The sequence below is a fragment of the Harpia harpyja genome, chromosome 13 (assembly GCF_026419915.1).
Source record: "Harpia harpyja isolate bHarHar1 chromosome 13, bHarHar1 primary haplotype, whole genome shotgun sequence".
In the NCBI taxonomy this organism is placed as follows: domain Eukaryota; kingdom Metazoa; phylum Chordata; class Aves; order Accipitriformes; family Accipitridae; genus Harpia; species Harpia harpyja.
The window spans coordinates 37,313,586-37,332,044 of record NC_068952.1 but is presented as its reverse complement, the minus strand read 5'-3'; the positions used below and the strand labels follow the sequence as shown (position 1 = coordinate 37,332,044).

Genomic DNA, 18,459 nt, shown 5'->3' with positions numbered 1-18,459 from the left:
TTATGAAAAAATTAAACATTCCACACTCTTTAACTCTTTTTAAATCCAGAGAAAGTTCTCAGAGTATTGTTTCTGAAAGAAGAAAAATGCCTTATTACCATCATTTTCACTACAAATACATATGTAGGATATGAAATACTACTAGAAGTATAAAATTCTTCCTACTAAAATAAAAATATAATGCAATATATATTTAAAACAGAAATAAATCTATTGATTGTATTAGGCACCAGCCAGTTGTGAGTCAGTTACTCTTTTTAAAAATATAACTTCATTAATTCATTTCAAGATTGGTTTATACTTACCAAGTGTTTTATTAGAAGGTTCTTTCATGGTTTTCTTTAAACCTTTACACAATGGAGAATTTGTCAATAAAGAACACCTACGTTATAAAACCAAACAAAAAAGCCCCAATCAATGCAATGGACAAAAGCATTAGATTAGGAAAAGGTGTCAAAACTTCTTTATAGCTGTTTGTATGCGTGTGTGTATGTGTGATACCAGTGAGATTTTCATAAATACAAATAAGGCATAGTGGATTAGTTATCAGCTCAGATACCCAGCAGCACAGACAAGCTTTGGCCCTGACTAGATTCACAGACCATTGCATTTACATGGTAAATCCCATTTCTGTGAATATTAACTGATGAATTTATTACAAGCACTGAAATCTGCATTTCACTTCAGTGTATATTGTAGGGTTTTTATTGTCTTCAAGATGTCAGTATATTCCTAGAAATCATTTACAGGGACATGAAGGACAAGAAAGTAGTAGTCAGCATGGATTCACCAAGGGGAAGTCATGCTTGATCAACTTGATAAACTTCCATGATAAAATGACTGGCTTGGTAGATGAGAAGAGAGCAGTAGATATTGTCTACTTTGACTTCAGTAAGGCTTTCCACACTGTCTCCCATCAGATCCTCATAGAGAAGCTGAAGTATGGGCTAGATGAGCACACAGTAAGGTGGATTGAAAACCAGCTGAACAGGCAGGCCCAGACAGTGATGATCAGTGGCACAAAGACTAGTTGGAGGCCAGTAACTAGTGGAGTACCCCAGGTGTCAATACCGGGTCCAATTACATTCAACATCTGCATTAATAATCTGGGTGAAGGAGTAGAGTGTACCCTCACCACGTTTGCTAATGACACAAAACTGAGAGGAGTGTCTGATACACCAGAAGGTTGTGCTGCCATCCAGAGAGACATCCACAGGCTGGAGAAATGGCCTGACAGCAACCTCATGAAGTTCAACAAGGGGAAGTACAAAGTCCTGCACCGGGGGATGAACAACCCCATGCCCCAGTACACGGCTGTAAGGAAGACTCTAGAGCCAAGCTCTGTGCCCAGTGCCCAGTGACAGGCCAAGAGGCAATGGGCAAAAACTGAAATACAGGAGGTTCAGTCTGAACACCAGGAAACACTTTTTTACTGTGAGGGTGACTGAGCACTGGCACAGGTTGCCCAGACACATTGTGGAGTGTCCCTCCTTGGAGATATTCAAAAGCTGTTTGGACATGATGCTGGGCAACTGACTCTGGGTTGTCCTGCTTGAGCAGGGCGGTTGGACAAGATGACCTCCAGAGGTGCCTTACAACCTCAACCATTCTGTGATTCTGTAATTTCTCCCACTCAGTACAACTAAAGCATGACAGGAAAACAAGTAAAATAAAACCACGTCAACAAATAGCATTGTACAAAACCATCTGCTGCACTTCAGTATCAGGAAAACAAATGCATAATCCAACTCAGAGGAAAAAAAAGTCTAGTTATTCTGTACCTGGCAATAACCAATAGACTGTTCTCGTTTCCACATAGGAGAAAATCACTCTGCTGTGTTCTCACCAATGCAGCAACATTAACTTCCAACAGAGCAATCATACCTTCAAACATTGAGGTGATCAAGCATAAAACCTGCAGCAATTATACCATAAAATAACACTCCATTTACTTCATAATTTAAGCTCCAACACTGAAGCATTTATAATGGAAAATGAAATCACTTTCTGTCATTTATGAAAACTAGTCAAAAATATCCATGGGTTTAGTCTTGCAGAGTATTAAACAGTAAAAAAAGGTTAATGCACTCCTTCAGAAGTACACTTATGTTGCTTAAATGTGTGTCTTAACAGACTTGCACAAGTACAGTCACAGAAATTCCAATACCTTCCACAACAGAGATATTTCTGCAGTAAGAGTTGTGAGAAAAGCAGCACACACAGAAGAAAGATTGGTTTCAAAGACATGCTGAGAACATACTAAGAGTTGAATTTAAAACAAAATCCTTCTTTAAAGCAAAACACTGCTATGTTAAATATGTAGAAGGGTCTAGACTGAGCTCAGTTCTGTAGGAAAACTGTAACATCAAAAATGGAGTATACAGACAAGCATGCCTTTCATTTCCTTAAAAGCACTTTTAGTGACTTTCCACAGAAGTTTTCTCACAACTCAAATAGTTTTCACAGATTTCTTGGAAGGATTCAAAAGCAGTTCATCCTAACATTTGTTTGAGAAACAATGCTTATATCTTTTTTCCCCTAAAAAATTACCTCTGCTCCTCCAATGGTCATTCTTGGTGTTCAGGGTACACACTGAACACTATAAAAAACAACTCACTTTTTGCTTATTAATCACTTTGGACAGTATACAAACTGTGAGAGCTTTAAAACTATCCAGCTATCTAAACTAGTAGATTCCATAAAGAAGAATCAACCCTCTCCAGAGAAACTACTGTGTAATTCACATCAAGCAAAACAAATGTGTACATTAATCTGTAAACAAAATGCGTAATTAATATTTATTGAAAATAACTGGAAATGTAAACATTCATTAAATAAATATTTACTGTATACTCACCTTTCCATTAACTGCCTTCCTTGTTAATGCACACGATCTGGCAAACCGAATGCTGAGGTTACTGTAATCTTTACCAAAAAGAACATAGTGCTATAAATTTGTATTTGCATTTCAAAAGAAAAAAATATCATCTTTAAGACAGGAAAAAAAAAATTAGTCATACTAATTTGACATCACCATAATCCACTGGCTTCAGTGTATATCCTTCTAGCTTACCCCCACATTGTAAAGTAGGAGTAGAATAACATTCCTTGTATTTAACACTCATGAACTGCAAAATCAAATAAAAATTCATTGCTAGCCACTACAGAAATCTAGTGCCAACACATCTTCTGAGACAAGTCAGTAGTGCCAGAAAAACATACAAAAATTAATTAGAAAAAACATTTTTAAAAAAACACTTAGTTTCTACTGTATTCCGCTATTTCACAAACTAATTCTTATATTTATAACAGATAACAAAGGAAAGCAATCTTATTACAGTGCAGTTGGATATCTTATAATCATACCTTTGTAAGATAAAAAAGCTTCTAATTCAAAGTTTGCCAAATTAATTATGAACAGGCCAGTAGAGCTTCCTATCCAAAAATAGCTAGTATTCAGGGCAGGATATCTATTAAAAAAAGAGAAAAACTTATCTGAGTATGATAAAGAAGCTTTTCTTGTTACCATACAAGACACAGCAATTGGGGTTTTTTAATACTTGTTACCCAGTCCCAGTACAACAACAATAAGAAACCACACAAAATAAAGATTTTAAATTTACAGCATTTTTTTAAAATCTGCAGCTTGAAGTAAAAAGTTTCAATCAAAATTGGTGAAGTTTTGTAAATTAAGAACAGAAAACAATCCTTGACTTTATGTAAGGGCTCACAGCAAGTCAAAAACAGCATAGGAAATACTTTTCTTCAAAAATTACTGTGGCTTGTAACAGTTGGGAGATGCTGTAAATGCACTGTGTACACAAAGAGTAAATTCAAACAAAGAGGCAAATCCACATATATTCTTACTTTTACCACCTGTAATATGAACACACAAAAAGAAGTGCAACTTAAGGTGTGTTTGTACGTAGTTAAAGTACAAGAGAAAAACCAGCACAAACTAAGGTGAAAAAAACGCAGGCAAGCCTGAAATGTCTGTCCCAGTCTGTGCTTAGCAGCAGTAGTGCTGCAGTTAGGTAATGAAATCCAGCCTTCGCAAACACCACAGAGTAGACCAACTGGTTACAATTTCAGTCAACACCCTAACAGAAGAAATGTTATCAAGCATAAGATTTTAATAACAAAATAACAGTTGTCATTATCAAAAAATAAAAATGTTTTGATGCCACAGTAAATAAAAATTGACATCAACATTTTAAAAAATTTTCCAAATAAGAATGAGTAGCCTTATTGGTTTGATTTGTAAAGTCAGACCACAAGAGTTGAAGTAAGGGTATGGAAAATATAAAGCTGAAACTGGGCATGAAAAGACTCACAACAGTGGCTTAATACTTTTTCTATTAAAAAAGAAAAAAAAAACAAAACAGAAAAACAGAAACAGTCAAATACTTTAAAAAGCAGAGTGGGAAAGACAGATTCAATTCTGGTTAGTGATACTTTTATGTGTTCTGTATAGTTTTATTTGTGGTTTGCACTACTTTCATGCATGGCAGTAACAGACTGATTTAATTTGTGAATTCTCTGAATTATTTATAAAGAAGTGGCACTATCAAGTTATTATGAACAATGATATCAAGTGATATATACAGGAAGTTGATCTCACACCCACTTTACAATAATAAAATGCCATCCACTGTGATGAAATTACTCAATGTCAAAAAGCTTAGAGAAGTATGAGACCCATAATTTTTTGGACATCAGTGTTGCAAAAATGTTTCATTGTTGCATTTCATTGCAGGCAGGAAAAGTGGTAAATCAGGGACTGTTCAGACAAATCTGAACCACCTGTTAAAACCAACACATGGTAATTTAAAAATTAAACAGAAAAACACTTCTAAATACAAAACTCTAAAAACAAAAGATAATGGAACTGGTTTAATAGCAAGAATTTAATGGTCATGGCTGTTTATAAGCAGAACAAAACCTCCAACTGTGATGTGATAGCTGAAAGGGTAAATTGTCCTTAGATGTACAATACCAGGCAATATCAGGTGGGTATTGAAAAGTGACGTTATCTCAGTTCAGAAAATTATTTCAGTTAACCTACTACTGTGGATCCATTTCAGGCAACCATGTCCAAAAATGGCATTGAAAAAGAAATTAGATTGAATTTCAGAAAAAGTTCAAAAGCAAATGTTAAAAATGTTACAGAAAACATGCCTTATACAAGGTGCAAACTGTTTTATCCGGAAGTGTAGAGATAACTTGTTCATGAGCTAAAAGTTGCTATGCAAGGAGGGAACTTGATAGTAGCTGCCTCTAGACTGTCAGAATAAAAAACATAGTAAGAGCCAATAAATGTACATGAAAAGAGGGTAATTCAGATTAGAAGTAAAATGGAATGAGTCAGTTGCTGGAACAACATAACTAGGGACATGGTGGATTCTTCACCACTGGAAAACTAGCCATCTTGAAAGATGTTCTGTAGTTAAATCAAACATATAGTTTTAATAAAGACAAAGTTTTGATGATCTGAGAGTGGTATTATACAAGCAGTAAGACTAACTGACTGTAAGAATTCATCTTCTGGCCTTAGAGTTCTGACATTCCATTAAAGTATGTCTCAGATGTACATCTTAAAAATCACCATTTCCTTCCTCTCAATGGTAGTCCTTCTGAAAACATAGGCATCATGAAAATAACTGTTTGTTAATAATTACTTCAATTTGACATAGAGACAAACAAAATGATCCAGGACTGCTGGATATTTTCCTTTGCCGTTTATCAAAAATTGTTTGTATATCTAACCAGAGGATTAATCAGTTATCCCTGTACAACCCACCACAGGGCAAAGGGTGGAACAAGAGTTTCCTAAAACATGGTGTGGGTGAGAAATTTATCCAATGACAATTATAAATAACAACAAACCCAAGTTGTTCTATGTGACAGTTTTTGTTGCAGTATTCTAAATAGATAGATCCCCAGGTGCCTGATAATATGGTTAAACTTCTGTTCAGGAAAGAAATGCAACATAAGGATTAATTTAGGTATCTCTCCTCTGCCTGGCCAACCAATTCCATGGAAAGGAGTAAAAACATCATGCTTTGAAATGTCTGTGTCTCTGACAGAAGTTTGCCTAGAACAGGTTATGAAGTTCAAAAGTTATTTAAATTTGGAAGGCAAACTGACAAAGGCACACAGTGGCTGCATCAGACTTATTTCCTTAAGAAAGCAAACTAAAAATAAATTTGGCTTTTTAATTCTAATTGGCTTCTTAATTATTTTTTAACTGATTTTCCTTGATCAACTGGTATCAATAGATGCTAAAATGAATATTCCCAATGCCATTTTTATAAAATTATTTTTCTGACTAGAAACCATTTTTAACTTTGTATGAGTTTGTGTATATTATCTGCCTACGAGTAGGCCACCAAAACCTGCAGATCACTAAACACATTCTTTGAATTTCCTATTGCATTTTTAAAAAAATAGTAAGTTGCAGTGAAAATAATCCAAGAACCAATAGGAACTCCTAGGAATAGATCCCAGCCAAATACCTGGTGGTATTTTAAAGGACTTACATGTTTTCTTGATTATGGAAACATACTAAAAAGTCACAGTGTTCAATTAAGAGGATAGGCAATGATGTTTCCACTGATCCTTCTGGTCTCATGTTGTTTGTTTTGCAAAACTTGGAAGTATTTTGCCCTTCACCTAAGGAAGACAATCAACAATATTAGCTATAAAAAAACAGTGAAATGAAGGAAACAGATAGGAAATAAGGGAGAATTGGAAGTAGTAAAGCAGCATGAACTAAGACTACACTCAAGAAGTTTCTGTATCAAAAGATGGATATATCCTAAGAGCCAGCCCTCTTGAAATATCTTTCCTCATTGTTATTTTTAGTACCGTCTTCTTTTAAATACCTAGAGATAAAATCCAAAGAGCCTACTTAAGAACTGAAAAGGAGTTGGCAGAATGTAGGTGAGTTCACCTCAAAAAGTGACTCTGAAAGCCATATTCCAACAACCCTTAAATATGCTGGGTACCTTTCCACTTAGCCTGGACACTAAAGATCCCTTGACACTAAAATTACAACATAATCCAAAACCAAGATGGAAAGTCACCTCAGTTTCACCTTCCCAAGGAGTCTCCAATCTGTTGTGCATGTGCAGTTCACACCTAGGAACTACTAGCACCGAATTCAGCATTAGGCACAGACACTACATCACTCTCTTTCAAACATCTGAAGATGAAAGTGACATCCATATATTTTAAATAATAAGAAATGTAGCAGTCTTTCTCATTAGGTTAGGACCTTAGGATTACTGAAGCTGGACCACTAGGCAGCTAAGAATACAACAGTCCTTGGAGCCAGAAAAAGAGCAAGCAAGGGAAACCAGATCTCCCTTTCCCTAAAGAAATCTCCCTCTTGCTTGCCTTTAGCAGGACCTCAACTCACTTCAGCTAGTGTGCAGGTGGTCTGAATGCCTCATTTGGGAGCATGGAATCACCTTGCTGAGTTTACCAGTGCAGTCTTTAAAGACTTAAATACTCTGTGTTATACCACTAGAAATACCACAGCCAGAGAAATATCATATCATGGAGGCACTGGTATGGATAAAAAAATAAAAAATAAAAAAAATAAATTTCTAGAAGCTTTAGAGGTAACTGAGAAATGGTACTCCACTTAGACAATGGATGAAATCTTAGGCACTGGTTCTGTTCTCACTGAAGCCTTGGGCAATTAATTCAATAAAAAACAAATACTTAATAGTTCACATCATGCAATGTTTTATAAGCAGATGAATTGGCCAAGATTTTATTACAGACATACATGCATAATTTTTTCCAGATATGCCAATACCCAACTTCATACCAGCTTCAGTAAGAATTCCATGCCACAGTCTGAGACTCATAACTCTACAACTTATAATAAATTCTCATGGTATAAAAAGCACACAATCAGTAGCCAATAACAACTAGAATATACCATAAACAGCATTCTAGAAGCACTGTGTTACCTATTTCTTTTCCAGATTTCCACACTTTTTTACAGAATTTCTCTTGCTCTTTCTTTAAGTTGATATGTGCTACGCAACGGTAATTATGATCACTGATTAAACTGAAGATCCAAAGCTGCAAGAAAAAGAAAAAGCAATTTCAATAACCTTTTGACACTAAACATAAAGCTTACATGAATACAAACTAAAGGTCCAATATTTAAAGCTGTTGATGTAACTAATGAATTTTTGTATCTGGAATCTCACCTTGGACCAGAAATTCAATTATATGCATTTCTAAGATTATCAAAGGATATATTCAATATTAGCAAAAGCAGCCATTATCAATTGCACAACTGCACATCTAATTCCCACATGTTTATGTCTTTGAAAAAAACTCCTCATAGACTATTTCACACAATTAAAAGTCACAGGTAACCTGCATGTAATTGCTCACTGAGTCATGTGCATGAATGTCATTTATACCTTTCTCTTTTTAGGCACCACTATAGTCTATCTTTAATTTTCTTCACAATTCACTGAAGGGTAACACTGAGCAAAACAGCTGGAAAATCTCATGTAAATATATTCTTAACATTTAAGAGGAGACGAAATGCATATTGGCATTTATCACATTTTGTTTAGAATTCCAACATGCTGAAATCATAGTCTTTTCCATTTATTGTCATGTGTTTCATTCCTTGGCCAAAATAGAAGAATCCTATTTTTCACCTTTTTTCTTTTAAAACAGATATATTTCTAGCCTCTCAGTGTAGTCTTCTTATATAATCAGTGATTGTGCTCTTAAAAACTTCCCTGGTTTTCAGGAAAAATTTCCATTTTGTAATAGGGGTCTTATATACTATATATGGTTTATGCTCAAAGCATTGAATTATGCTTACTAAAATAACTGTTGTAACAGTTCAAAACATGTATGCAGATTGTGAAGCTTTTTTATAGACAGATACATTAAACATAGTTGACTGTTTTGACATAGAGACTAAGTTTAATGGGTAATTCTTACCTGTCCCTCAGCACATCCAGTGATAATCTGTTTATTTTCTTCATCAATTAGCAGACTTAGCAAAGGAAATGCTGCTTCGAAAAAGATAAAATTATTTCCAGAGTAGACACAAATCAGATATTTAATTAAAATACATGATTCAGTATTGAATCCTCCTATTCATAAAGACAGTTGAAAGAAACCCGTTACTGCAATTCTTACAGTTGTACAATGCTTTTTGTGCCTCAGCCTTTGTGTTGCTAAGGGCTTTCCATTTGCAGGTCTGTTACTGCCTTTCACACACACTGCCCTGGCAATGGTTTTCTGCAGACTTTCACCCACGCTGCTGTGGCAGGGTCTTCTGAGCCCCCGTGGCAGTAGCTTTCCCTTGTTGTTCCCATGCTGTTATTCTCATGGCCTTGCACCTGCAAACCCTGATATTGTGGTTAAAGCAGCTTTTCAAGCAAAGCAATTACCACAGGCAACCAGGGAGGAACCACTCTTCCTCTCCTTTCCTACCATGTGGTTTTAGCTTTCATTTTACCTGAGGTCACCCAATAATACCTATGCACAAAGCTTAACAACCAATCTCCATGCAGCTCATGCCCCCAAAGTGTGCTCTGATCACCACTAACAGCATCACAGGCAGGAACACCCAAAGGGGAGTTTGAAAACTATATGGATCCTGCAAGAAAAGTACTACAGGAGGAGAGGTCCCTGCTGCACTGGAGACAATGATCGCCCTTGTCCTCTTCTCTCCTTTTGCTCTCGTCTTTCCACAGAAGTAGCTTTCACCTTTGAGGTCAATATATGTCATCAGCTGCAGACACTGCTAATAAATCTACATATGGTATAGGATTTCCTTCCATGTCATATACGAAACTTGAAAGAAAACAAGCACATAATACACAGTGGAACTGTACCTACAAAAGAAGAGAGCTCCATTTGTGTATCTCAGTAAATGGCAACAGCTACATGCACACCCTGTACAAAAACAGCTGTTTATGAAAGCACACTAAAACTATCTACCCGGAAGCACACTTCAAAGGAAAATATATTTACTACTGGCTTTAAAGGATAATATGTTTACTACTATCTAGTCTACTAGAATTATTTTCACTAAATCAACTAAATACTTCTACAATAATTTTATATTACTGTTTAGAGAGAGGATTTTTCTTCTATGAAAAAGTATATATAAGAAAGAAAACTTACCCGTTAATACTCCTGACTGATATATTAACTGGCCGGTAGAATAGTCCCACACCTTCAGAAAAAAAAAAGTAAAGATAGTCACCTACTGAGATCTTTAAGGAAAACACAAACTTCAACGGCCATCATGTGGTGAAAACAGAGAAATGCAGCCATTGAAAGTGATGCAATATGGTAAGGATTTTTTGCAGCATTTTTTTCTAACTACATAGGGCTTTGTTTAATTGTTAAGTATCTGTAGTGAAAAAGGTGAAACTCACCTGGTATGGATACACAAAATAATTATTATTGTCTTTGTTTAGGTTGATCTCTTAGGGACTTAAGCTGAATTAATGAAAGACATATTTGAACTGGTTCTAGATTTCACATAGGAAGCTTGCATAATTTCACAATTTTCATATTGGGCTCTGGGATAAGAGGTCATTAGTAATAATAATGATACTTACTATGATCTATAGACTCACATATAAGTCAGCTTTCATTATTAACATGACTGTTTCTAAGTGATGCATTCTATGTCTAATAGTTGATTAAGAGAGCTAAATAAAACCAATTTTTTCCTCTCATGTTGTTACTTCTATAAGCTTTCCTCTCCACAAGTAATTCCACTACATTTATCACAGCAATCACAGCTGGGATTGAAAAAAACAGTCCCTGTTTTCTCAACATGGCTGGGAGCCTTTGTTTAGCTCCCAAGGTTTTCTCTTTGTTCTTGTTTCATTTCTCTCTGAATGTAAACATCATTCTTCTGAAAACCTGTTTCCTAAGATCTTGTTTCACAAATTCATCTGAAGAGCTTCTCATCTGTTTCACTTCTTTAGCCAAGTAAAAGGGCTAGGGGAGTATAAGGTTTTGGACACTGCAAGTCCTGCAATCACAGGAGCCAACTGTCATAGACTCCAGCATGACTGCCCTCAGAGAATTACCCCTGACCTACAGAATCAGGCAGAGAAAATAAAACTTGAAGAATTCCTTACTAAATTATTTGAGAGACTTGCAAAATATTTTCATTTGATTGTCATTTTGGTCCCAACATTTATCAAGGTTAAAAAAAAAACAACCAAAGCTTATTCATTAGGATTTTGTATAATTTATCAAGTCTTCATTATATTAATATGAAGAAGCATATGGATCTTTTCCTTCAGTCATTTTTACCTTGATTTAATTTCTTACATCAACATAAACTAAATAAGAAACAATTGATCAGAAAGTCAGAATTATTAATATTTCCTAAAATTCCAATTCAATCTTTGCATTTTTTTGTCCAGACCAGGACAAAAATCAAAATCACATTTTCTGAAGAACAGAGAGTTATATAAAAATTAAATTTAGGGGGGAAAAAACCCAACCCAACCCAAACCAAAAAACCCGACCAACCTTTGATATAGAAAACTTTAATTTTACTTGAGCTTGTAGAACCAAATGTTTGAGTATGTTTAGAATCATACAGAGGACAATCAGTAGTAGACTAAACTGTATCTAATTGAGGTACACATCCCAGTATCGCCTGGGAGATACACCTGGGTTCACTCAGGCTCCTTGTTTCCCCTTACTAAGTTGTCTTCAACTGCCATCATGTACAGCAGCAGCAATCCATGATGTCATCATATAAAATGTTGTCTGGCAAAAAATCCTACCAGTATGCAATAAGCCAGCCACTGCATGCAATAACCCAAACCAATATTCCCGAAAGGGAAAATTCCAGTCAATGTCAGCAGACTCAAAGTGAAATGCTTTCATTCAGTTCAGCATACTTGAAACATTTCAGTTACAGCCAAACTGATCAAAATATTTTATTTCCATTTGGCAGATGATAATAATCACCAAAGTTAACACTTCGCTGTAGAAAGTTTTGAATATACAAAACCTGCATTGTTCTTTTAAAAAAGAGTAATTAATCTTTAAAATAATTTCCCAAGCAACTCTAAGAACAATGTCCTGATCTCTATAAAGTCAAAGATGATTTTTGCTTAATCTTCAGAAAATATTTAAAGGGAAAAAAAGACTACTTCACATATTCACTAGATTACATTTTTTTGAAGTTCTACAATTTCCTTGCCTTAAAGGTTCTGTCTTCTGACACTGATATAAGCATATTTTTCTCCCATGTGCAAAACTCAGCAGCAGTCACTGGAGCCAGGTGGCCATCCAATTCAGCTAGTATATCTTCATTCTGCGATTAGTCAATGCAAAATAAAAACAGATTAGATTTCAAACTAAAAATGACAATTAGTTGAATGTTTTCATAAGTAATAACTGTTGCTAAAAATTGTCAGATTTGGATTCAAAATATTAATTCAATAAGATTTTTCTTATTGAAACTGCAGTCCTGTATATCATCCTGCTGGCAAAACCACTAGGTATTATATTTGCTTCTTCAGAATGAATGATATAGGAGCAATTCTTCAGATGTCCTCAGAATGTTTTCTTCTTCTAAGTTATTGAGATATTGTTTCATTTCAACTTTTTTAATCTAGTCTTCTATCTGGTATATGGTGCATTATCAAGCATTAGTTCATACTTATTTTCATCTATATGAGAAAAATGAATGCTTTTGCTTAATTACACTGACATTTCTGTACCATGATTTTATATGAAAGTGAATCAGTTAAAGAAATACCAGTACTATGGCTACAAAGAATGGTATCTCACCTTTGCACTTAACATGTAGATCCGACTTCCAGCACATACCGCCACTTGTTGATCATCTGGACTAAATCTTACATGAAGCACTGTTCCCAAAAGAGTTCCTATAACAATTCCTTGAGGTGTTAACCCTGCAGCAATTTAATTGTTAATGAGACTCAATGAAATATAAAACTGTGGTGCAGTGAGATTCTTACAAACTTTGCATAGCAGTTATCTAACCACAGAGCTATCCCGGTTTCTGTCAGGAAGATGTACAGAACAACCCACAGTTTACTTATACCAGGCTATTGGAAAGCAAAGCACAGAACTGTCCACCAGCAGGATTCCTCCATCTGTACTGTTGCCTAGAAATGGTCTGGTGCTCTCTGAGATACTAACAAAAGGTGTGCCCACCAAATCCTACTTCCACCGAAGACTGCCAGGGACAGTAGGGTGATGTGCCCAAGGAACCAAGTAGTGCCACGTTCATTTTGGAGGCAAGAAATCCTGACTGAAGCCCAGCAAAAGAGGGGTTTGAAAAATACTTCTTCCAGGAGAATATCCCAGCCACTCAGCCATCAAGCAAGGGGGACTTTCCTTCTCTTGGTTTTAATTCTTCTGTGGGAAAGGGCTGAAAAGAGTAAGTACACCACTAAATATCATTACAGAGTAGGATGATAAGACTAGCTTTGAGGCTTATGTTTCATCCCTCTCTTCACGACTTCATTGTGGTCACCTCACTAGTTCAAGCAGGCTGGTTTCTGCAGATCCTTATTTTATGATGCTACCATTAACTATGTGAGGAGATTTTGGACATCTCATTAAATTTTAGGATTTCATAGGCAACAAATTAACTAGGATACAGGCACAACAACTATATGTGTCCTTTTCTAGGTTTTATCCTAGATGTTGTGGAGTGTTTCTACAATTGATTAACATGGTCTACCAGGGTGGAGAGATGAATCACACAAAGAACTCCTTAACTACCTTGACACAGTTGATAAGAATATGGTCAGAGAAAACATGCCAAGACCATGCAGAGCACAGTCTGGCAAGAGAAAGACTATACAGCATCTGCTGAAGAGCCTGTAGATAGAGAGAAAAAGAGAAAGAAAAAATCCAGCAGCAGAGAATCTGGTTCTCATATGTCTTTGTATTAAAACTATACATCCTTTTTATCTGTCTGCTACTAACCGTCTATTCCTAACTTCCATTTTTGTTTCCTCCAAATTCATAGTCCCATTTTATGCACACTCCCTGAAGCATTCTTTGATTCTTTATGCTACTCTTATATGGATTAAAATGTAATAATTTCATTTATTATAAAAGCACTTAGACTGTTCAGTTTTCTTTACAACATTAATTTTCATAATATGTAGATTTGCAAATTCAACATGGAGTAGAGTACAAGAGACAACTCCCACACATTAAATCATAGGCAAATCTCTAACTACAGGTAACAAGGAGGAAACTTTTAATAGTGTTCAACAATGCCATGCAACTCTCAATACTGACACCAAAGCAGGACTGTAATACCTCTCAGTTATCATGCCATAACAACATATTTTGGACAGAGTGTCACTGGGACTCCAGTGAGTCGTGACTCTGGTGCTCTTGCTCCCTTTCCTCCTCTTTCATTATTCCTTTACTTTCCAATTGATTTAAGCTTGAAGAGGGGTTAGCACTGCTCCCTAGAATCTAACTCCATTGGTTGAGGCTCCAAACCAAGATGGCGGTCAGGATACTAGAACTTCTGCTTTCCTTGTGTTTCTGTGTGTCATCATAACTCTCTTTCAGTCATGCACTCTCCTCCCAAATTGGATGACACATGACAACAGTGTTCCAGACAAGACAGAAGCAGAGACCGGACCAGAGAAAGCAGGATATAAAACACTAGTTCTGCAGATATTCCAGAAAAGGTAGCATTTAGTTATTTCGGCATTGCATGGTTAGTTATGCAGTGCTGCTATGATTAAGAATTTTCCTGTCCGTTTTATTCCCCAGCGGTAGAACTTAACTGCCTTTGCAGCGCTTCGCTGCCTTTCCCCCAGGTTGCCAGGACCCGCCGATTCCCGCACAGCACCTTGGCCAGCTCCCGGGGCCGCCGCCGCCCGCCCCCGGCACCCCCGGCACCCCCGGCACCCCCGGCAGCCCCGACGGCCCCGGCAGCCCCGGCGGCTCCGGCAGCCCCGGCCCAGCCCAGCCCCCGCCGCGGGGGCTGCACCCGCCTGGGCGTGCGTGGGGCCGGGTGGGCGCCGGGGACCGCGGCGGTTGTTAATGCGGGGTCTGCTGAGGAAGTGCGACGGCCGTGATACTTGGAATTTAGAATATCAGAGAGTTAACTGGTTTTGCTTAAATAACTGCATTGGTGTGTAGGCTTCCATGCCTCGCTAAGTAGGGGGAACACTTGTAACCTTCGTGGTCATAGAGGAACTCAAACAAGGAACTTCAGGGACTGATAACTAACAAACAAGGAAGGCTGCAAAAATGGAAGACTGCCACAAGCATGAAGTCAGCAGAATTCACAGTAGCTAGGATAAAGACAGCAGGGGGAGATCACGACCACCGACTCAATTAAAGGATGAACTGTTTCACCCCTCCCACGCTCTTTGAGCATGAGCTGTAAAATGCAAGAGCACCATAACTTTCATTCGAGCCAAGGAAACTTTAAGCCAACAAGAGCAGGTCTTCAATGAATAATTATAAAATGACTGCCAATGATAGTTGTAAGGGGGAACTTAGAAATGGCATATGTAAACCTGAATTGTATCAATATTCTGCTTGTTTAATTGTAGGGTGAGCTAGTTTTGTGTGGAATACCACCTAGCTCCCAGCTTTGCACAAATCTGTAATAAAGAAATACCTCGATCCTGTGTGTAATTCAGCTCTTTACACACCGGGTAGAAGAACCCTGATTTTTGGGACAACAGCCAGACTGGCTGGACTAGTGGCCTGATTCAGCTTGGCATTGCCAAAGAAGAGCAACAGAGAAATGAAGCGCTTTTTATCACTGTTAGGGCTGCTGATTCTGCGTGGCTAATGCATGCTACGCAGAAATAACAATCTTTTTATAGAAGTCGTAGTGGAAGAAAAGGAGGTGCTGGGGGATTTGTCTTCTAAGGCGGCCATTGTTCAGAGAGTGGCTGGGCATTGGTCTGCTTGTAGGAGGTGGTGAGTGATTGCCTCTACATCACTTCTTTTTTAAATATATAATATGTCTATGTTATATAAATAATACTCTTACCGTCTTGCACCTTCTGTGTGCCTTCATCAATATTCCACACAATCACACGTTCACGAGAAGCAGAGCAGACAAGAAGTGGATTGATTTTACTTCCAAATGACACCGCAGAAATTGAGTAAAGATGTCCTGACAAATGTAATGGCTGACAAATGTAGATAAAGAAGAGTTAAATGAGTCACTTCAGACTAAGATTATGAACAATACAAAATTACAATCCTGACGTACAAATCCTGTATTTGTACAATACAAAATGGATAATGTACATGCAATTAACAAAACAGTAACTAATTTTTCTTTATTGTTTCAAAATTCTTCATAGCAGCTTGCACGGTGCAGCGCTTTGGATTTTCTGAGGAAAACAGTGTTGATAACACACCAGGGTTTTGGCTGTTGCCAAACACTACGTGCAGAGCATCAAGGCTTTCTCTTTTCGCCACTCAGTTCCGCCCCCCCTATCCCCAGCAAATAGGCTGGGGGTGCACAAGAGACTGGGAGGGGTCACAGCCAGGACAGCTGACCCTAACTGGCAAAGGGATACTCCAGACCATATGATCTTGTGCTCAGCAATAAAACTGGGGCATTGGATGAAAAAGCTGTTGGGGATTTGGGGGGGGTGTCTTCCAAGGTGGCTGTTGCTCGAAGCCTGTATGGGGATTGGTCTGCTTGTAGGAGGTGGTGAATGATTGCTTTCGTATCTCTTCTTTTCCCCTCTTTCCTTCACTTGTTAAACTATCTTTATCTCGACCTGTGACTTCTTCTCACTTCTGCCTGTCCAATTCTCGCCCCCACCCTGCTGGGAAGGAGTGAGCAGGAGACTGGGTGGTGAAACATCTGCCAGCCAGGTTCAACCCACCACAGGAGTTTATATTATTCTCATCACAGTAACAAAGCTCGTAACAAATGCTAGTATCTCCCCAGCATTAAAGTGAAACCTGACACTCCTACACGGCCCTCAGATACGATTGTTTTTATCTTCCTTTCAAGTCTTCTGCTGAAACAGCAGCCTGTGAAGGGATGTATTGTCGTTTTACCTGAGCAGTCGCTGTATTCCAGATGCACAACTCATTCTGATGCAAAGGGAAAGCACAGTGATGGTGACTACACGCCAGCTGAACAAGGGACTCCGACAGTTCGGATTTAAACAAGTGTTTTTCGCAGACAACGTCAGGATTGCAGCTTTCTCCAGAAGAACAACGGTCCCCCTCACTTTCCATCCTCCGGCTGAAGAAAGCCCCGCGGCGGAGCACCCCAGGGGGCCGGCTCCGCCTCACCGGCTGCGCCCTTCCCGCCCGACAGCGCGGGGCTCCCCGCGCCACGCCGCCCGCCGCGGGGGCACACCTGAGGCGGGGAGCCGGAGGGGCCCGCCCGGCTCCGCTCCCCCCCCCCAGGGAGGGGACAACGCGGCCCCCGCCTTACCCCGGCGCCGCCGCCTCCCTCCGCCGCCCAACGGCCGGCCCGTTAACCGGGGTCGCCGAGCGGGACAACCCTCCCTCAGGGCCCCGCGCGGGCCGGCCGCCCTCCCGCCCGGGCAACGGCTGAGCGCGAGCCTAACGGCTCCGACCCCCCCCCCCCCCCCCCCCCCCCCCCCCCGCGGCGGCCACAGCCGCTTGGGGCCGTGCTCTCGTTCTCCGAAACATGGCGGCGTCGCCAAGGGGCGTTAGCTCTCCACAGCCCTGCCCTGGGCGGCTGGGAACGCGGCGCGGCCCAGCGGGGCGAGGGAGGTGAGTCTCCCTCTCAGCTCCGCTCTCCTGGGGGATCAAGAGCACTGCGTCCGGCTCTGGGGACCCCAGCCCGAGACAGACACGGACCTGTTGGAGCCGGTCCAGAGGAGGGACACGAACACCTCCCCTGTGAGGACGGGCCGAGGGAGTTGGGGTTTTTCAGCCTGGAGAAGAGAAGGCTCTGGGAAGATCATACAGCAGCCGCTGAATATATAAAGCGGGCTTGTAAGGAAGATGGAGAAAGACCTTTTACCAAGGCCTGTAGTGAGTGACAGGACAAGGGGCAATGGTGTTAAACTGAAAGAGGGTAGATTTAGATGAGATGTAAGGCAAAAATCCTTTCCTGTGAGGATGGTGGGACACTGGAACAGGTTGCCCAGAGAGGCTGTGGCTGCCCCATCCCTGGCAGTGTTCAAGGCCAGGTTGGATGGGGCTTTGAGCAACCTGCTCTAGTGGAAGGTGTCCCTGCCCATGGCAGGGGGGTTGGAACTAGGTGATCTGTAAGATCCCTTCCAACACAAACCGTCCTGTGGTTCCATGATGCAGCGGGCACAGCACGGACCAGCCCATGACAGCATGTGGAGTAGCATCGCCGCAAAGAAAGACAAACCTCTTCCTCTCACCAAGTTTGTGGATAGTGCCAAATTGTGGGGGGGGGAAGCAGTCACCATGGTGGCAGTCAGGGCTGTC

At 39.4% G+C, this 18,459-nt stretch overlaps 1 protein-coding gene across 1 annotated transcript in view; it reads right to left on the bottom strand.

Moving 5' to 3' along the window:
- WDR27 (WD repeat domain 27) overlaps nt 1-17,262 on the bottom strand; it is a 134,265-nt gene extending 117,003 nt beyond the window's left edge. Inside the window, exons 1-12 of the mRNA XM_052805988.1 lie at nt 17,080-17,262; nt 16,049-16,190; nt 12,829-12,953; nt 12,236-12,349; nt 10,180-10,231; nt 8,986-9,056; nt 7,983-8,097; nt 6,540-6,672; nt 3,367-3,470; nt 2,858-2,925; nt 1,782-1,915; nt 306-382 (exon numbers count right to left, since the gene is read on the bottom strand). Coding sequence (XP_052661948.1) covers nt 306-382; nt 1,782-1,915; nt 2,858-2,925; nt 3,367-3,470; nt 6,540-6,672; nt 7,983-8,097; nt 8,986-9,056; nt 10,180-10,231; nt 12,236-12,349; nt 12,829-12,953; nt 16,049-16,190; nt 17,080-17,262 — 1,318 coding nt within the window. The remainder of the gene's footprint in view (nt 1-305; nt 383-1,781; nt 1,916-2,857; nt 2,926-3,366; nt 3,471-6,539; nt 6,673-7,982; nt 8,098-8,985; nt 9,057-10,179; nt 10,232-12,235; nt 12,350-12,828; nt 12,954-16,048; nt 16,191-17,079) is intronic.
- Between the last annotated feature and the right edge of the window lie 1,197 nt (nt 17,263-18,459).